At 50.5% G+C, this 21,052-nt stretch overlaps 1 protein-coding gene across 1 annotated transcript in view; it reads right to left on the bottom strand.

Annotated features, from left to right (window-relative positions):
• The window catches only part of Wnt3a (Wnt family member 3A), a 44,870-nt gene extending 23,935 nt beyond the window's left edge, over window positions 1-20,935 (bottom strand). Inside the window, exons 1-2 of the mRNA XM_028776607.1 lie at window positions 20,767-20,935; window positions 5,091-5,332 (exon numbers count right to left, since the gene is read on the bottom strand). Of these exons, the coding sequence (XP_028632440.1) occupies window positions 5,091-5,332; window positions 20,767-20,837 (313 nt within the window). The 5' untranslated portion in view covers window positions 20,838-20,935. The remainder of the gene's footprint in view (window positions 1-5,090; window positions 5,333-20,766) is intronic.
• Between the last annotated feature and the right edge of the window lie 117 nt (window positions 20,936-21,052).

Raw genomic sequence — 21,052 nt, 5'->3', positions numbered from 1 at the left:
CAGAAAAACTGCATGGCACTGCCATGGTGATGCTCAGAGACCAGTGGAATGGGGCAGGAGGCCTTTATATATATATCAATATATCAATGCAAACACACAGAGCCAGTTGATTTTCAGTGAGTGAGCTAAGGCCTTTCAATGGGGGAGCAATACGCTTTGTAACAAATGCTGTTTGAATAACTTCATTTCAACACAGAAAAGAATGAAGGTGGAGCTGGGTGGTGGCGGCACATGTTTTAAATCCCAGCTTGTGGGAGGCAGAGGCAGATGGATCTCTTTAAGTTCAAGTCTAGCCTGGTGTACATGGTGAGTTACCAGGACAGCCAGGACTTTACAGAGAAACTTTATTTTGAAAAACAAACAAAAAGAAAAAAAAAGAGAGAGAGAAGAAAAAGAAAAAAATTAAGTTGGACCCCATTCTCACACCATAAGTAAAAATAACTTTTAAAAAAATATCAAATAGGGCTGGAGAGATAGTTCATTGGTTAAAACACCGGCTAATCTCCCAGAGCACCTGGGTTCAATTTTCAGCATCCACACGGTAACAACTGTATATAACTCCAGTCCCAGGGGATCTTCTGGCCTGAGTACCAGGCACATGGTACATAGACATGTATGTATGCAAACACCCATACACACAAAATAAAAATGTAATTAAAAAATTAAAACAAAATCTTAGACCTAAATGTCAGATTTAAGCCTATAAGACTCTTTACATTTTTTAAAAAAATATATAAAATCACTGTGAGCCCTGACTGGTCTAGAAGACCAGGCTGTTCTTAAATTTATAGAGATCAGGCCTCTGACTGTCAAATAGGAAGGAAGCCACATGCTATCACGTCTGGCTTGAAGCTATAAGACTCAAGAAAACATAGAAAAAGCAGGCTCTGTAGATGGTGTGGTGGCACATAGCTTTAATCCCAGCAGTCAGGAGGCAGAGGCAGGTGGATCTCTGTGAGTTTGAGGCCAGCCTGGTCTAAAAACTGAGTTCCAGGACAGGCAGGGCTACATAGAAAAACCTGTCTCAGGAAGAAGAAAAGAGCAAACATCTGTGACCTTGGGTTCAGCCAGGTTTTCCTATAACTCAAAATCCAAAGAAAGAGTTGGAGACTTGTCATCAAAGTTAAAGACTCTTGGAGGAGGATGGAGAGACGGGGCAGCAGTTGATAGTACGTGCTGCTCTTGCAGTGGCTCCAAGTCCAGTTCCCAGCACCCATATTGGACAGCTACAACTGCCAGTAACTCCTGCTTGGGAGGGTCTGAACCCTGTTTGGCCTTCGAGGGCACCTTCACACAGGTACACAAAACCATACACAGGCAAACGTGCTACATACTAAAAGAATTCTTAAATTTTTAAAAATAAAAAATAAATACTTTAAATGTCTGCATGTTTTGTCTCCATGCTGTGGAGGCTACAAGAGTGTGGGATTCCATGAAACTGGAGTCACTGAAGGTTGTGAACTGCCACGTGGGCGCTCGAAATTGAACCCAAGTCAATCTGAGTTCGATCCCTGGGATCCACACAGTAGGAAGAGTGAACAGATTCTTATTGTCTGACTTTCACATATTCACTGAGACAGACATAAGCATTCACACACACACACACAGAGAAATTAAATCTATGATTAAGAAAAATACAAATAATTGAAACCCAAACCAAATAGAAATAACCCTACTAAAACATAAATAGAAGAATTGAATAGATATTTTTTTTTATAAAGGACATACATAACTGATAAACTCAAGAAAAAAATGCTCACACCTATGAAGGCAGCTGAGAGAAAATAACAATAACAAGTGCTGGTGAAGAAACTGAACCCTGATCCTCTGTCAGCACGGCAGAATATAAAAGTTTGCCCCTTCCTCGGTGCTAAAACGTAGTTGGTGGATCATGGGGTGTCCTCCTTACTCCTGTGAGAGACTCACTTTAGCATTATGAGGGTGGTAGCATGTGTACATGCTCCCACAGACTCCCCCCATGGAGGTGCATGTATTAGTTATAAGTGCTGTGATAAAATACCCAACAGAAACAATGTTTGGCCCATTTTAAACCATCACAGAGAGGCAAGATGTTGGAGAGGCTGTCTGTGGTAATAGGAGCCCAGTTTGTTCACTGCAGCACAGACTACAGACAAGAACCTTCAAAAGCCAGCCTCTCAAGATCTCAGCTTCTAAAGGCCCCACAACTGTCATGGTTGAATATGCCTGGCCTAGGCAGGAGCACTTCTAGGAGGTGTGGCCTTGTTGGAGTAGGTGTGTCACTGTGGGCATGGATTTAAGACCCTTGTCCTAGCTGCCTGGAAGTGAGTATTCTGCTAGCAGCCTTCAGATGAAGATGCAGAACTCTCAGTTCCTCCTGCACCATGTATGCACACAGATTCACATGTGAGTGCCGTCCCATACTGAAGCCATGTGTGTACATGTATGTACAAACTATAACCATACACACTGTTACGCTTTGAAGTGGAAGGACTGTTGAGGTGATTGGAACCTGAGCTTGGAACTAACAAGTAGACTTGACAGAGTCAGTATATCATTATTAAGAGACAGAGACCTTGTCGGGGAAGAGGGTAGAAGTGTACTAGGGTAGGGACTTGAACTAGAAAGGTATCTTCCATCCCTGGCTCCTTCCTGTTGCTTTCTGTGCTTTTTTGGATCCAGTGAAGGAAAAAGCCTTTTGTAACACATTCCAGCCACCTTGTGACTGCCTTGCCTGAGGCAATAGAGCCCTCTACTGAGGCAATGGAGCCCTCTACCCATGGGCTGAACCCTCTGAACCCAAGAGCCAAAAGTCAATCTTCCCTCTTTAAATTGTTAGCTTCAGGTACATTGTCATAGCAACAAAACAAAACACAAATAGACAAAAACAGCCCATGGTGGCGCAGGCCTTTAATCCCAGCACTTGGGAGGCAGAGGCAGGTGGATTTCTGAGTTCGAGGCCAGCCTGGTCTATAGAGTGAGTTCTAGGACAGCCAGAGCTACACAGAGAAACCCTGTCTCAAAAAAAAAAACCCAAAAAACCAAAAAACCAAAAAACCAAAAAAAAAAAAGACAAAACAACAATAACAAAATACACGTGCTGCTTATATGTAGTCATGAAGGAAGACATGCGTACATACTAGCATTTTTACTGTTGCATGTGCACACATCACATTCCCATGAAGACACAGAAGAATGGACTTCACATGCACATACTATAAGCCATGCTTGGTAAACCTTACCAGCCTGGGGACCCTACCTTCCCCTGTGTACAGCAGTGCTGTTCCTGAGGGGAGCAACTGTGTAATTAGCCCGACTCACAGCTCTAAAGCTGCAATTACTTTCCCATTTTATAGATAGCGACGCTGACACCCCTGGAAGTGAGCTGATGGATGTCACCAGGAAAGAAAAATCAATGGTGGGTCATGACACTGGGTGAAAGGGTGTCAGAGGAACCATAGGGTCAGGGCTGGTGGCATGATGTCATTATATGAGGTGAAGAGCTGGCTTGAGAGTGGAGGCTGATGGGACTGGGTGGAGCCAGGCTGACCACGAATTGCTGGAAGTGAAAGGCAGGGGGTGGGGTCAGACTGACGGGAACAGAGTTCCACCCTAAAGGCTCATGAGGTTGTCTGCTTTGACCTCACTGGAAGAAAGAATTTAAACACCTTCAAGGACACAGGTAAACCACTGCAGGAGCCCAGCCCCAGCTTCTTCTCCACAATGCTGGTCCTTGGGGACAGTTCAGTGGCCATGCTTCCAAGCCAGACTTGCAAAGCCGCAGGTGTTGTTCCATTCTGTACCTCAAGTGTGGGAGCATCTAGCAGGTGCACAGGGATAGATGTGGGGAGTTGAGTGAATTTTGACTTCTGCAGCAAACACTGAGGCTGGGTGGCTCAGCAACCACAGCCGTCCATTGCTTATGGTTTTGACCTACCCTCTTCACTTTGGTCCCACACGAGACTGATGTCCTGGGCAGCAGAATTAGGTCAGGTCAAAATACATTCTATATGTGTATAAAGATGTCCTCATAAAACCCAACATAATAAATATATGCCAATAAAAGAAATGAAATCTACAGGTGGCATCATCCTTTACATATAAAATTCTTTTTTTGATATAATTTAAGGTACACACACACACACATACACACACACACACACACACACACCATGGAATGGAATAGTATTCAGCCATCAAAAGGAATGAAGCGTTTATGTGTACAGCAACACGGATGAACTTTGTAAGCCTCACACTCAGTGAGAGGAGTCAGCTACAAAGGGCCACAGAGTACATAATTACACAAAGAGGAAATGTCCAGAATAAGAAAACCACAGGGGTAGGAAGCAAACCAGTGGTTGCCAGGGGCACTGCGTAATGGGTTTGGGGTTTCCTTTTGAGAGGATGAAAATATTTTGGAATTAGGAGTGGTGGTGTCGCAATTCTGTGGGTGTGCTAAGTGTGCTGAGATTGTATGTTCTAAAGTGATTTAAATTATATGATTTTTCCCTTCTTGTTCTTTCAAGGCATGAAAGCTTTCATTTGGTGTGTGTTCTCTCTCCTTCGCACCCCCCTTCTCTCTTCTATCTCTTTGTCTCTCTTCTATTTCTCTGTCTCTCTGATTCTGCCTCCTCTGTCTCTCTCCTCTGTCTCTGCCCTGGGTCCCAGAAACCACAAAAAGAAGCCTTTGCCCCACTTCAGTGATCTCTCTAGCGACTGGTGCTGAGACAGCCTCACGTGGACCTCCCTGTGGATGGGAAACAGAGCCAGCCCAGCCCCTGACCCCCGGCAACAGGAGGTCAACACATGGTAATTACTGCCTTAACCACTACACTTTAAGATAATTTGCTCTTTGCCAGCAGCTAACTAACACCTAGCCCTCCTGCCGTTTTCTTCTTTCCAAACCAGCCCAGGGGTGCTGTCTGGCGTACCACTTTCCATATATACTCCAAGCCTCTCCCACCCTGTGGGCTTCTGGTTCTCTTTCTTTTTCTTTTTTCTCCTTTCTTCTCCAAGGCCCTCCATTGGTCAGGAGGAGGAAGCCCAGTCAGGTGGAGTTTGGAAAGCCTTATGATGCCCATATAGAAATGACCCTAAACCACCCAGGATACCTTTGTCCAGAACAGGGCCAAAGATTGCCAGGCTGTTGCTGACGGTGGTGCAGTTCCAACGCCGGCCTCGGAACTGATGCTGGCACTCCTGGATGCCCGCCTTGACCCCCTCAGCCACGCTGGGCATGATCTCCACGTAGTTCCTGCAGAAGCGCAGCTGCTTGGGCACCAGGCCTGGGATGCTGGCACAGAGGATGGGCTGAGTGCTCAGGGAGGAGTACTGGGGCCCCACAGCCAAGGACCTAGTGGGAAGACAAGGAGATGAGTGAGACCATCGCTGGAAACAGACTCTGGGCTATGTGCACATGCTTGGCCTGAAGCTGCTTCCTCCAGGAAGGGCACCTAGAGACAGCATGTTGTCGACCATGTACCCAGGATGTAGATCACATGGTCAAGCTGTGAGGACTCACTGTGTGTAAGAACCAGACCTGCATTCCTGCTCTGTACGGGTTCAGGGACCCTCAGCCTGTGGCTCAGGCCTCTGAAGGCATTGGAGGATACAGATACTGATGGAGAACATAGGATGAAGATGGCTGCTGAGGTGTCTCAGTGGATCCCAGAGCATGTGGCCCTGGCCAGCTCAGGTGTGGGGGAGGGGGAGAAAGCAAATGTCCTCTAAAAAGTGTGAGAAAGGGGATGGTCAGGAAGGTGTTGGTCAAGTGCCTGTCAGGAGAGCGTGAGGACCTGAGATAGTATCCTTAGCACCCATGTAAAAACCAGGTTGACATATGTCTGGAGCCATAGCACTGACATGGGGAGCAGAGGCAGCCAGTCTAGCCAGGGAGTTCCAGGTTCAGTGACAGACTCAGTACCAAAAATCAAAGTGGGGAGTGACAGAAGACATCCAACATCAACTTTTGGCCTACACATACACACCTTATGTGAGCGCACGCGCGCGCGCGCGCGCGCGCACACACACACACACACACATGCTCACACACACGCTCACACATGTGCACACGTGCACACAGCAGATATTTGGATCTTTTGTTTAAAATAGCATGGAATTTGCACATAGTCTACACACCCTTCTGACCATGCCAAACCGAGACGACAAGGATTCTAAGACATTAGAGCATCACACTACACTGCAGGGAAAGCCAACGCAGGAAGCCCACACACGGTCAGTACACATGAAGCCACCTTCCCAAACAGTTTCTCTCTCTTTTTTTCCTGTTGGTTTTCATGTTTTTCCTTATTTTTGAGACAGAGTCTTATGTAGCCTAGACTGGCTTCAAACTTTCTATGAGTCAGTTCTGACCTTGAACTTCTAATCCGATTGCTGGAATTACAGGCATGAGCCACTATGCCTGGCTCCCAACATCTGTCTCTCCTCTTTCCTTCCTTTGAGACAAGGTCTTGTTGGGTATCACTGGCTGACCTGGTTCTCACTGTGTAGTCTCAGCATCTGGAGTGCTGGGATTACAGGTCTGTGCTGCCATACGTGGCTTTTCCAAACACTTTTGATTTTTCAGAGGCTAAATCTGTGACTGTGGAACCCTCACATACAGAGTTGGCTGTCCCCAGCACATCCATCCTGGGGTCTACTCTCCATAGAGCTGGACTCTCCTATCTCCTGAAATACTCAAGAGACTTGTGTCACACATCACCAAATGCCTGGCCTTAGTGCAATGTGCATCCCTGTGCACACACCATGACAGGGCCTTCTCTTTGCTCCTTGATCCTTCCTCTCTGTGCTATGAATAAAGCCTGTGGGCTGACTGGGTAGGTTTTTTCCATGCACATCTACCCATGATAGGCTCTCACGTTCACAAGAAGGCCAGCCCTATGCAGGCTGGGCCACTCTCAGTAGCTGTGAGTCTTTCCTCTTCAGGCCCCTGACTTCCATGGTCAGTTTGGCTCAAAGATGTCCTCTTCCCTGCCTGCAGTAGGAATCAGCACTTTCCTCTCTAAGTGCAGACCACTATGGCTGTCTGTGTGTCCCTGATGGCACTGGATGGGCCACATGGGCGCTTCTTAGTATGGGGAGAGCAGACACTTGGCAGGACAAAGAAATCACTGTCCAAGGTCCTGGCTTGAGGGCCGAGACACACATACATATGGCGTGGACTGGGATCTGTGCTCCTTGCCCTCAGGGATGGCAGAGAGGATGGGCCTGCCCAGGTAGAGAGGGAGAGACCAAGGTGAAAAGCCACTGTGTGCCTTGTCATCATGTCACTTTTGGCTGACCACCTTAAAGCCCCAGGTCCCACCATGTCTTGTCATGCCCATCTGCTTTCCTCCTGTCACATGGATCCAGGAGGACGTTGGCTCGCCATCTGCCGTTCTTCAGCCCCCATGAACCCCACCACCCACTGTGCCCACACTCATCCCAAGACTCTCCTACCTATGGAAAAGCAAATTTTTCCCTTGGCCTGGGCAAGGTCCATGCCCCCACTTCCTTCCTTCCTCCTCTTCCTCTTCCTCTTCCTCCTACTACTCTTCCTCTTCCCTTTTCTCCTTCTCCTCCTCTTTTGTTTTGTTTTTTTAAGATTTTATTTGTATGAGTACACTGTAGCTGTCTTCAGACACACCAGAAAAGGGCACTGGATCTCATTACAGATGGTTGTGAGCCACCATGTGGTTGCTGGGACTTGAACTCAGGACCTCTGGAAGAGCAGTCAGTGTTCTTAACCACTGAGCCATCTCTCCAGCCCCTCTTTTGGTTGTTTTGAAACAGGTTTTCTCTACATAGCCCTGGTTGTTTTGGAGTTCACTACGTAGATCAAGTTAGCCTCAAAATTCACAGAGATCCGTCTGCCTCTGCAGTACCAGGGATCAAACATAGGATTTCACAGTTGCTAGGTGATCATTCTACCCACTGAGCTACATTCATATCCCAGAAAGAGGGTAAGAGCATCTGTCTATCCATCCAAAAAGAAGATAATCTTTACTCTGTGAATGCGGTTAACTTAGAGTCAGTGGAAGGCATGACCATTCTCAAGTAGCAGAAAAAGAGAACCTGACCATTTCTGTCTTCACAGTAGGAACTGCCTAGGGCCAGCAGCCAGTTCCCAAGAGTAGGCGGTCTCCTTTGTTAGATGCCAGAAGCCAGCACTCATCCTGGGTGTTGATGATGTGGGCTTGGAAGATGAGCTAAAGAAGAGGATGCTGCAGAAGGAAGCTGCTGAAGAGGAAATTGCTGCAGTGGTGTGGAGTGGTCAGACCTCAGCTCCCCTCCCACCTTGCTGGGAGTGGCCCCCAAGGAAGGCAGAGAAGGGACTGCCCGGGTCCATAGCTGCTTCCCAGCCCCCTTTCTCTGAGGATGCTGAGTCAGCCTTCTCTGCCTCCCCTCTTCTGGGCAGGTCCCTGCTCGCACCTCCCCTAGCTAGGAGGCCAGGGTGTGGGCAGCTCCAGCAGGATCCCTCCTGCTCCCTCTCATGGACTTAGGGAGGTGGAAGAGAACACTCTCTGGACCCAAGGGCCTCCGAAGTGCCTTGAATTGCAGACTGGATAGTTTCTTGTTCCCTGAGAGCTGGGCCATCAGGAAAGCCCAGGCACAGAGGCTGTGTGGAAGGGATGCTGAAGACTGAGCAGGGTGGCTGCAGTACAATGGAGATGGGCAGGCAGGGTGACGCAGGTTCGATAACTTTCGGGACTTCAGTTGGGCTGTGGTGATCAGCCTAGATTTGTTTTAGCTTGTTTAGTTCTTTCTTTCTGTCTGTTTGTCTGTCCATTTTTGTCTTCTGACACAGACTAACTTCTGATTTGCTACCTTGCTAAAGATGACCTTGAAATCCTCATCCTTCTGCCTCTACTTCTGAGATTACAGGTGCGGACTTGGTGTGTAGACACTCTACTAACTAAACTACACTCTGGAACTCACTCTGTAGACCAGGCTAGCCTCAAACTCACAGAGATCCACCTGTCTCTGCCTCCTCCTGAGTGCTGGGATTGAAGTCGTGTGCCACCATGCCCAGTTTTTCCAAACATTTTCAATTCTCTGTTGGCTAAGCCTGTGCCTACAGAATACAGAGGGAAAGCTGTACAAAGTCAAACATTTATTCATTTATTTACTTTTCTTTCTGTTTTTGAGACATAGTCCCATGTATCTCACTCTCTAATTCCATATGTACCCAATGAACTTCTGATCCTCCCCAGGACTATTTCAAGTGTCCTTCCAAACTTCTGGCTAACTTACTATTTCCTGACTGTCACCTTCCTCCTTCTCATTCTCAGCTAATGAGACTTGCCCCTGCCAGGCAATTACTACTAAGCAACAAGCTCTTGCTAGGTAGCACAGGCTAGCCTCAAACTCATGATTCTTTAGGCTCAGCCTCCCTCATTGGGGATCACAAATGTGTTCTGCCACACCAGAACAAACAGGCTTACTTTTTATTAACACCAGAATGAGGGGACACTGACTATAAGGGGAGTGCCAGGAGCTCTTTGTACAGTCATCAAGACACACTCCAGGGTGGGAGAGAGATTTCGGTGAATAAAGGTGCCTATTGCCAAGTCTGACAAACTTCAGTTTGATCCTGGAATCCACACCGTGGAAGGAGAGAGTAGATTCCTGAAGTTGTCCTCTACACCTCCACCTTCAGCCCAAACCTGCTGTGGCCTGTGCACAAGAGCAAGTGGACACGCACAATAAATAAATAAAATGTAATTAAAATTAAAAACTAAAAGAAATAGTTCAGAAGGAAAGTGGAGACAGTACAGCTATGAGGAACCAAATCAGCTGAGTTATAGAAAGGCAAGCAGGGTGGAATTTTGTAGGGGTCTTGCTATTGTGCGTGCTAGACTTCTACAGAATGCTAAACAGCAACAGCATCTGTAATTTCTTCTCCAGTTCTCACCCACTATGACGATACCTGTCATAGTGAGTGTCCCTCAGTGATGTCAGAAACTGTGGCTGTAACAGCAACTGTGTCATCTCCTTTCGTGATCAGGGGTGAGGTCTCACTGCAATTAGCAGAGCTGGGAATGAGAATTCCATTTCTTGTCCCATCGGGAGCATGAGCATAAGATTAGCACCCAGAGGCTGCAGAGAAATATGATTCAAGGGTTCTGTCATCCACCAGGTCCTGCTGTAGGCTGAGTAGCCACACTACCCACTCAAGCTCACACTGCTTCCTGCTTCCATCCCCTACCCCCAGAAACTTCTCCAAGCCCAGAATCTGGCAGCACCTCAAACTCTGAGTTATTCCCAGAGTTCTGAGGTCCAAAACAATGCCCAGAATGTCCTAACAGGACTTTGGGGCATACACTGAGGTCTGGAGTGCTAAGTTTGCCCTACTTACGTGTGCTTTCAGAAGTTGGATCTAAAGCATGGAGTTTGCCAAGTCCCTGGCTCTGAGACCACAGAGGGATTCTCAGGAGCTGTCCCAAGCCACGAATACACAAAATGACCCCCAACAATGTGAGTGGGGTTAAAAGTGGCTTCCCCTGTCTGGCTAACACTTGGGAGCTGAAAAAGTTCTTAAATCTGTAGCATCTGCTCTGCTTTGGCAAGAACCGAGGGGTACACCACTGTCCTTCCCACTGCGTTGAATTCTTCTACCCTTACCTGAGTCCTAACACCCAGAATGAAAAGGCAACTCTGAGAGATGCCACACTCCAGGCATCTTGTGTCCAAAATACTACAAGTTCATTGGCTTAGCCTGTGGACAGCTGCCCCTTCTTGATGCCACTCGGGACCTTTTTTTCTGCAAATCATTTCTTGCTGTGTTTGTCCCTTCAAATCCCTCATCATTGTCTCAGCCCTGTAGCTGTCCATCCTCAGATCCAGTCGCCCTGGGTGGAGCTCATGGGAGATGTGTTCCCAGACCCTGTATGTGACAAACTAGGACAAGTGCAATCCATGGCCACCTGGGACAAGAAACCAAGACTTTGTGAGTGGAGTCTATGTCAAGACTTCAGGTTGCTATGGCAAAAACAGTGGTCCCAGAACACTGGCTCCCTAGGACATACCCTCGTGCATCCCTGATCAGGTGTGAACACATACACTGATGCCAGGGGTCAATCTTGTGTGTCGCTCCTTAGGAACTATGTGTCTTGTTATAGGGTCTTTCACTGGAACCTCGAGCTCACTCTAGGCTAGGCTAGTCAGTGAGCTCCAGGGGCCTGCCTATCTTTACATCCTCGACACTGGCATTTCAAAACTATGCTACCAGATAATGCTTTGTGTGTGTGCCCTGAGGATCAAACACAACAGGTCTTTGTGCTTGTGTAAGAGATACTTCATTTACTGTCTGAGCCATCATACACTTGGCTCTGATATACTATAACACTCTTAAAATATAGTAAGCCCCAGTCCAAGCAAAATAACATTCATGAATGAGTCCAATATAGAGAAACGCAGCAAGCCAGTGCATCAAAATGACACAGTGTTACAAAAGAGGTATACTTCCCTTACAATGCCACTTCCCTCAAGGGAGAATCATCAAGGGTGATGAGAGGGGTGATCCCATCTGTGAGGTCTCATCTGATCCACTGTGCTGGTCTATTCTGGTCTGTCCTCTGAGATTATTGGAACCTCAGTGCCCATAGCTGAACCGTAGGTGACAAGGTTAGAGCATAGTGTCGGAAATGCAGTTTTAAGCTGCTGATCTGAGGTTTCTTCCAGTCTGACATTCCACAACTCTAAAGGTACCCCAAAGACAAGGAATCTTCTAAGGCTTGAGTCCAAATGAAAAACACCTGAGTATCTTCATGGGTCCTGCAGGCCGCTACCACCTGCCTTTTCTACTCTCTCCACCCCATTCTCCCAGGAGTTAAGGATGAACATAATTTCCCCTAGACATCTAAAATTCCACTGGCCTCTTGGGCCACTGCTCTCCCTTAAAGGCCAAGACTTATCAGATCTGAACCCCCAAGAGATATCAGGCGTTGGAGAAGGGACCAGTGGAACCTGAGCCCTGGCAGTTAGCCAGTCACCCTTGCCTGCTTACAAGGCCCAAGAAATGGCTACCAGCCAAACAAACTGGAGGTCTCCATCCTATCCAGCATGAACCTCGTCTTTATTAAGCCCTTAGTGCCAACCATGAGCTTTCAGGAGTGTCTAAGGAATTCTCCTTCCCCCACCCCCATCTTTCAGGCAGCATCCTCTGACATGTGTAAACCAGTGTCCAGACAAAGACAGAGAACCCTCAGGTTACTCAAAGGACCCTGTGTCCTGACTTAGACGCCATCTTTATCTTTTACCCCGGAGAGCATTAAGAATAGGAGACCCTGTAACCAGTCACTCCCAATCCATATCCAGCTCCTCCAGTTGTGAGGTCACTGTAAGGTCTGAACCCTGCCTTGGGGTGATGGAAACAGCTAGGGCAGGAGGGCCCTGCCTGGGCCTGGGGAGAAGTTGGGAGGCGGCACACCCTCGCTGCACCCATTTCTCTGCACCTGGCCTTTGTGATTCACGACCGGAGGAATTCACTCCACTTCCCCTCTCTCTGCCAACCAGGGTGGAGGACAGCCTCTTGGGAGAAGCCTTCAACCTCTACTTTCAGCTAGAATTTTAACTGTCCAATTGGACATCACATTGTAAGGTCCTCTGGACACTCCTCCCCCCCCCAAAAAAAAAATCAGTGTTCCCCTGCCACTCCTCTGAAAGGTCTGGCTACCCCACCCCACCCCAAGCCTTTTCTTGGGTCCCAGCAGAAGAATTGGCAGCCAAAGTTAGGTAGTGGACCCTAAGGACTTCAGACCCCATGTAACTAACAGGCTACCATCAAAAAGTTCCCAAAATGTTACAGATGTTTAAACTAAGCCTCAGAAAGCAGGGCTGAAACTTTTTATCCTTACAAAAGCATGTGTGTATGGGTCAAACAAGAATAACCCACACCAGTAAAAACGCCGTGTTATGCCAATCAGATCTCAGACTCCTCTTGCTTTCATTTTCACTAATGCTGTTAAATTTTTATTATTACTTAATCATAGTTTGTCTCTAAAGGGGTAGGCATCGCCGTCTACTTAGAGCTTGCTATGTTTTGGAACATAGCCCTATCCTTAGACTTGGGGTTTCATCCTGTGGCTGCAGCCACGTGAGCCACGCCTGCAGCCGGCAAACACTAATGGTTTTTCTCCCTCCTCCTTTCCTTGCCCCTGTTGAAAGGCCGGGCACCTGGCCAGGGATATAGCAGAGACGCTGGCTGTGACATGCAGCAGAGGAAGGAGGCTGGTCCAGGACTGGGAGATGGGCAGCAAGCCAGCCCAGCCTGGGCCAGCTCTGGCCTCCCTGGGCCAAGGTTCCCCAGCTTCTATTTGGTCTCAAGCGGATTTTCCCATCCTTGTGTCATGGCACTGGATCCCTATTACCTGGTGTCGAGCCTCCAGGGGCAAGCTGGGAACCCACTAGTATTTATGATGGAAGCTTCTGGGCAGGCAGAAAGGGGCTGTATGGGGAAGTAACTTGACAGGGGTGCCGAGGCCAGTTGCATTTGGACAGGTATAGGTGAGAAGCCCAGGCTACGGTGCTGTTATTCACTTGAGTATTGTGACACCCTTTCCTAGTGTCCTGGCCTCAGTTTCCCTATTTACTCAATGAAGTGGTAGTCTTTATTCTAACTGAGGCTTCAAGATAGGAGTGGGACATACAAGTCTCCATTGCTTTTCTGACTTTAGAGGGTCACAGCCTATGGACAGGGCCTCACCGCGCACGCGCATGCATGTGCACACACACACACACACACACACACACACACGCACGCACGCCCGCACATACACAGACTGAAGCCTTGTATACTTTGTGCTCCTACTACCTGCCTGTCCGGGACTGTCTCTTGTCCACCTCTCCCTGCATCTGTATCTGGTGCAGGAAGTGCCTCGCTTGCCTGACTTCTCTTGTCCGCTGCTGGCATGGAGTCAGGCACAGTAAGCACTGAGTTGGATCCTAGCAGGTGGGGTTCCCAAGGCTCTGCCCAGGCCCAGAGGGAACAAGGAGGATCATGGGTAGAGAAGTCTCTGCTGATAAGGGACCTGGGCCAGTATGCTGTGGATCGATGGAGTATCCATCCCATTCAGGCCTTTCTCTCTGGAGTACTGGACCTCTCAGTGACATCACCAGGCTTCCACACTCATACCTGAGACCCAGGGTATGGGGCTCACTGGACAAAGCACACTATCCTCTCTTGAATGGGGCTGCCCAGGAACCACCCAGATGGAAAGCTGTCCCCAGGGTACCTGTGTTCCTGAGATCCCCAACATTCTGCTGCCTTCCCACAAATGGACAGCATCCCCAGAAAATGGAAGCCCTCTTTGAGATTCCAGCACTTTCTGAGTTGGGGAGGGGTCCCAAGTCTTTACTCCAGGCAGCGCAGGGCCCTGCCTGAAGCCTTCCCAGCCAGCGCCTGTCCTGCCCCGCCGGGCCAGCAGGATTACTGACACATACTTTGAGCGAGTCCTGGCAGGCGGGAGGCTCCCGCGCCGGCGGCCATGTGTTTGCCAGCCTCCCTGGGCGGCAGCGGCACGTTCTGCTGGTGAAGGAATGTGGAAGCACCAATGTATCAGACACCTCGAGGGTGTCACCTGGGGAGCCCTGGAGGGAGACCTAGGTAGAGGCAGGGGCCAGGTTCCTCTAGGTCTCAGAGCTGGAGTTGTCACGTGGTGGGATGGGGGAAGGTATTAGAAATATCAAAATGTGTCCCCGTGTCCACCATGCTTGGGTACAGTGCCTGTTGTTCACTGGAAAGATTCTGTCCATTCATCCACTCAACACAACCTTACTGGTTGGCTGCAAAGGGCATAAAAGCAAATCCAGGGAGGAGAAAGGAAGCCATACTGACTTTGATGATAGGCGTTGGAAGTGCGCTTTTTCCGAAGGGGGAGGAATGCTCCTGGGTACAGGCCCAATGGCTAAGGCCTCGCTGGTCATGGGCCTGTGCCTCCTCGCTGAGATTTAGTCCCAGACCTCTCTACAAATGTAGTATGTGATCAACAGCTCACCACAGAGACATGTTTCCTTCAGGTGCACATGGTGGACTTGAGGGTTTTGTGGACTCTAAGGAGGGCTGTGTGGCCCCTGTGTTACTAACAGTCCACTAGAAGTTTCAGCTTCAGAAGGGAAGGGAAGTGGCTCCCTTTCTCAGCCTTGGAGTCTGCCTCACCATGTCCTAGATAGCAAGACTGGTACCAGGACAAGCCCTCAGGAGGCCTTTTCACACCCTGAACCTAGGTCAGCCTCCTGTCAGTTCTCTAGACCCTTGCCTCAGTCTGAGGCCAAGCAGAAGATGTAGTCTCCTTCTCCAGAGGACTGTCGGAAATTATCCAAATGGTCTTCCTTGAACCCTCTCAGCTCAGTAGCCTAATTCTTCACCTTCCCAGGACAGAGGCAAATACAGAAATGCCAAAGGCTGGGCTGGCAGTCCTCACTCGGGGGACCTAGGGTCTAGAGAGAGGAAGAACTCTGCCAATGAGTGATTTCAGGCTGGTAGACAGGCCTAATAGACCAACCAAAGAAGAACCCGACTTGTTGGTGCACTGTCATTAAGCTGCTGCAATACCACCACCCCAACACCACACAGAGATTGCATTCTTCACAGAAAATTGATCTTTTACAGTTAGGTTCTGGTCATATATCAAAAAACACTGATCGTATCCTGATTCTGTGGGCCAAGGTGAAAAATCTGAGTCATGTTTCCTGAATCCTGGACCATACCCAAAGAAGGATACTTGAGTTGCCAAGGGTTTAAACCTCCAGGCCAAAGGATTTTTGTTTTTTTTTTTGTTTTGCCACCCCCTCCCCAATAGGGTTTATATGTATAGCCCTGGCTGTCCTGGAACTCATTCTGTAGACCAGGCTGGCCTCAAACTCAGAGATCCACCTGCCTCTGCCTCCACAATGCTGCCATTGAAGGCATGCTGTGTGCCACCACTGCCTGAGCAGACCAAGGGTTTGTACAAGGGATCAAATGTCTGTGTATGTAAGGGATGTTACCAGGACATTAATAATTGCCTAAGAGCATACTCAGTGCTACTGAATTGACTCACTCTCTGCTCTCTGGCCACAAAGGGGTCTGATATAGAAAGTCCTTTTAAGGTGACATAAAATTGATGGAAGAAAGACACCAGCCTTGGAGACATTCCCACCCTCATAACATTTGGAGGGTGGGAGCATCAAAGTCTGGAAGAGCTGGGGAAGTTGGTCTTGGGAAAGGGCTGGCCTTGAATGTTCCTCTTGTGGTTAATGATGACAGTTTGAGTGATTGGCAGTTCTGAGGACACAACACCTAGCTCAGTGCCCCAGGAGTCACAATACCAGTAGTAGCAGTGATTTATGTAGGGTTCAGATTTATTTTGCTTTGTGAGTTTTATGTTAGTTACTGACCAAGTAAAGTGAAAGATTGGAAGAAGAGAGAAAGGGAAGGAGGGATGGAACAGAAAGAGAGAACTGAGAGACAGAGGTGGGCAGGTGGGGAACGAGCCTGAAGATGAAGGAGAGAGAGAGAGAGAGAGAGAGAGAGAGAGAGAGAGAGAGAGAGAGAGAGCAGGCTTTTAATGGCTGTACTGGGATGAAGACTCATAAATGACAGCTCTGGAGTAATGTCTGCAGCCCTGAAGCAAGCCAGGAAATTCAGCTTGGCTCTTCCTCAGTCTACCCATCTTTGCCTAGCTCAGCTTGGCTCTTCCTCAGTCTACCCATCTTTGCCTAGCTCAGCTTGGCTCTTCCTCAGTCTACCCATCTTTGCCTAGCTCAGCTTGGCTCTTCCTCAGTCTACCCATCTTTGCCTAGCTCAGCTTGGCTCTTCCTCAGTCTACCCATCTTTGATTAGCTCAGCTTGGCTTTTCCTCAGTCTACCCATCTTTGCCTAGCTCAGCTTGGCTCTTCCTCAGTCTACCCATCTTTGCCTAGCTCAGCTTGGCTCTTCCTCAGTCTACCCATCTTTGCCTAGCTGTACGCTCTCATCTACGCTCATCTGCTCCACACATCAGCCTGTGCACCTGTTCACCTTGGCAACCTGGGAGTACTACATGGACCATCCACTTGATCTGTAACCTCTCCACCTTATACCCACACGTCCCGCTAGTCTATCTCTCTCATCCTCCCCTCACCCCCCTCTCTCTCACCTACCCTGTGTGTTCCACCAGGCTTTGTCCCCACTGTGAGGCAGACTGCTGGCATCTATCACCAGGTCACAAGGAGGTGGGAAGAAAGCTAAGAGCCCTAATTCCTTGAAGGCTGTCTATGCCCAGCAGTGCAGGGGGCGGGGGGGTCAGGGCTGCAGAGAAGAGTGAGAAGCCAAGGCCACCTATGTGCTGAGAAGGGGAACTAGAGTTGTTCCTAAAGAGATGGAGCTGATTAAGTGTCCCTGGGACACAGCACACGGCTTCAGGGATACCAGGGAGAACCCCACAGAGGAAATTGTCAGAGGCTCCACAGGATCTGTGTGAGAGCTGAGCACGGCCCCATCTGCTTTGCAGTGTTTCCCATACTCAGGAGCCGAAGGTCCAACAGGAACATGTTCACAGGAGAGGGACCCTGAGGAGGAAGGGCAAAAGGGGAGCTGGGACACTGGCTCTCCCACAAGCAAAGGAGCAAGGAGCAGGGACAGAGACAGGAAATCCAGGTGGCAGTGAGGGCATGGGGTGAGTGTAGGGCTGAGAACTGAGACAACAGCAAGAAGTGGCCAGTGAGGGAGGGGACACAGCAGTGTAGCCTGTGGAGGGGACAGAGGGAATTGTGAGTTTGAATAAAGTCAATTTCCCACCACCAATTAGCTTAGTGTCTGGGGAGAAGCAGGGAGCCACAAGGCTGGCATCTCTAGACAGGAGATAAGAAAGGGAGAGGAAGGGGGGGCGCATCTTAGAGTTCCTCCAGTGTGAGTCCTCTGATGTTTGAGTTCTTTTAGCCTCATGAACCGCTCCTCTTCCCTTCAGCTCTTTCCAATCAGTTCTAACACTGTGAGAAGAGAACCCAACAGGGGAGGGGGAAGAGGAAAGAGAACCTTCCTCTGCCATGCGGTTTGGTCCACTTGCCTGCCCCTTGCCCAGCTCGGGAAGATCCCAGAACAAACACTCATGGAAGTCTTACTTCAGATGGGTCTGTAGTATCGGGACTGGCAATGGGGTCGAATGTATCACCTGTCCCTCAGAGTGGGTCCTGGAGAGGCGGTAGACCTTCGTGGTTCCACCAGAAGCAGAAAAGCACCAACTTTCTCCTCTCTCCCTCACCCCCCACCCCGGGAAGACCAACTCCATCTTCAAAAGTCCAATTACTCCTGATCTGAGATTTCCTGGGTTTGGTCCTGCAGGTGAGGAACTTCTCTGCGGTTCACTTTCGCTTTCATAGGAAAGGAGAGCTGGGGCCAGAAAGGAGGAGGGAGGCTCAGGCTGGGTGGGAGGTCAAGTAAAAGAATCAGCGTGCAGGCTGAGCGTGAATGTAACAAATCCAAATAGCAAGAAATGGTTCACGGGTCCCCTGTTTTGCCTCTGTATGGAGCTCAACGGTAGCCTATCCAGCACAGTAGCCATGATGTTCCTCCACACGGGGGCGGGTGGTGGGTGGGGGTGGGTGCTATGCCTCATCTAGGCCCAGAGTGTGGGCAAGAGAAAAAAGGAGACGCTTGAAGCTTGGGTGAGTAGAAACTGCAAAACAACCTTTATTAAAGAGCCAGAATCAAATGACTGCCCCCACTGCCGCCCGTTTTAGGAGACCCTTCCTCTCCATTCTGCGGGCGCGATCCAGCTGACACTTTGAGCCTGCCGGGACTGAGAGGGAATAGAGAGGGCAGGAGGGGAACTAGGTCTTGTCCCCAGGAAGCCAGCATCCCAGAGCGAGGGGGGCTGCGTCTCAGGAAGCAGAATTGTTAAGTGTGAGAATCCTACAGAGAACAAAGTGGGAGTAGGGGATGGGCGGAGAGGTGGCCCTTGTCACCCAACCTCATGAATACCAGGTGGACTTCCGAATCACTTTCTGGAGCCAAAGGGTTGCCCCGTCCTTTGAGGGGAGGGGTGGGAAGGCTAAGGGCTTCACTTTTTCACACCCCTCCCCTCTCACCTGGAGAATGCCCGGTGCACCCGAGGGGGGGGGCTAACAGCCCAGGTGAAAAGGCTATACTTCTGTGGGCCTGGGTGGACCTGGTTAGTGACCCCCCACGACCTCAGGGACTAAAGTCCCAGGACGATGGGGTAGCCAGGAGGCTGGCGACAAGGCCCTTCTTTATGGGAGTAGAGCGGGGGCGAAGGCGCTTCCTCTTGAGCCCAGGAATTCCGCGGCGGCGGGTTCTAATTAGAAGCCTGGCGCAGCAGCGGGCAGCCCGCGGGGCTCCCTCGGACGCGCTGCCCCTGGCTCCCCGCGGACGCCCGGACGCCGGGACGCGCCTCAGTGTGTCCGTGCTCCGAGACGCGCCCGACTCAATCCTCGCTCCCGGAGGCCACAGGGCTCCACAGGTGCCCCTCCGGGTCTTAAAAATCTCACGGGAGCCAAGGCTCAGGTAGATCTCTATATTGCGCAGCCGCTGCCCAGCAGCCTCTCCAGCCTCTAGGGACTCCCGGTTGCCCACCCTCCATCTCTGCCGCGGCGCGGGCCCTGTATCCCCACCCCAGGTTTCTCAGCTCTTCTCCTGAAGCATCTCGAAGAGAAAAATGATTATCGGATTAGATGTACTTCGGCTCGCTGGGTTCCCCCTTCCCCTCGGCATAATTATTATAATTCCAGGCAAGCTGTCGGAGTGTTCCTGGGGGGTGGTGCGCATGTTTGTGGGGAGGCTTCTGTCCAACTGAGTCTCCACCAACGGGGAGCGCCGGTCCCTTGACTCTCTCAATCCTCTCGCTTGTTTTCGAGGAGAGATCTGCGCAGCTGATCGTGACCTTAAGTCTGCGCTCCTTGAAGGGGGGAAGTGTCACACACCCCGAGGAAGGGTCGCCCCAATTTCTCCTTCTCTCAGGGTACGTGCGGAGGACGTAGGGCCTGAGAGTTAGGACCTTTCCTTGGGTTAATCTCACTCCATCCCTAGGCTGAGAAGTGCCTTGTCTGGAGCGGAGGATGCTGTCCAGCCTCTCCAGGTCCAGGTCCCCAAGCCTCTCACTCCGGGGAACTCAAATCCCTTACTTTACCTACTGCTCAACCCTTCCAGCAGCAGCCTTTCCTTGTCAGCCAGATATAGGCTGTGGACGGCAGACCGACCCTTCCACCCCGACAGCCACGTAGAAGCTATGCAACAGCGTTGGGGAAGCGCGCACGGCTCCGGGCTGGCCCCGGTGCGCCTTGCCGCAGGCTCCGAGCCACTCCCCGCCCGGTCTCGGACTGTCTTTACGTAACTGCGCTGCCCCGAGCTGTTCGGTCTTGTCTTGCCGACTTTGTTTTAGTGTGTGTGAGTGTGTGTGTGTGTGTGTGTGTGTGTGCGTGTGTGTGTGTGTGTGTGTGTGTGTAAGATAGGGTCCCTAAGAGGAATCTCCCTCGCTCTTCCTTGTGCGGCTTCCCTATTACCCTCTTTCTTCGACCATCGCCTAGGCGTTAGTGTCATGTGCTGACCCGCTTTTTGCCATTCTTGTTCGACGCCAGGGACAGCATGGACCTTCACTGCCCGCCCTCCCCTCCTGCTAAGGGAATCAGTGTCCCCGGAAACTCCGCCACCCGCGTCCCAGCTGCGGCCCGAACAGGTCCAAGTGGCAGCCAAGGAAAACAACCCGCCCGCCCGCAGCCAGTGAGCGGAGCGACGGTGGGGGCCCTGCCCCAGGGGGCGGTTGCCCTAGGGTGGCACTGGGGTCCCGGGCGAACGCATGTAGACTCACTCACCACCAGATCGGGTAGCTGCCCAACGCCTGCTTCAGGCTGCAGAGCACTAAGAGGTATCCGAGAGGAGCCATCGCGGGCTTGAGCGCGCAGCAGGGGGAGTCCACCCCGAGAGCGCGGACGCCGGGGCTGGCCCGGGCCTGGGAGGTGGCGCGGCTGCAGTGGCTTTGGGCCCTCTGTGGCAGCGGGGTGCGCGGGGTTCCCGGGTGTGCACCGGTACACGGGCTCCGAGGGCGGCGCTGCGCCAGGTGGGCCGGCGGCCGGGCGGCGGGCCGAGGCCCTGGGCGGC

Source organism: Grammomys surdaster, unplaced genomic scaffold (assembly GCF_004785775.1).
Source record: "Grammomys surdaster isolate TR1022 unplaced genomic scaffold, NIH_TR_1.0 270, whole genome shotgun sequence".
NCBI classification, from domain to species: Eukaryota; Metazoa; Chordata; class Mammalia; order Rodentia; family Muridae; genus Grammomys; species Grammomys surdaster.
The sequence above is the reverse complement of the archived record's forward strand: the minus strand, read 5'-3'. Positions and strand labels throughout refer to the sequence as shown.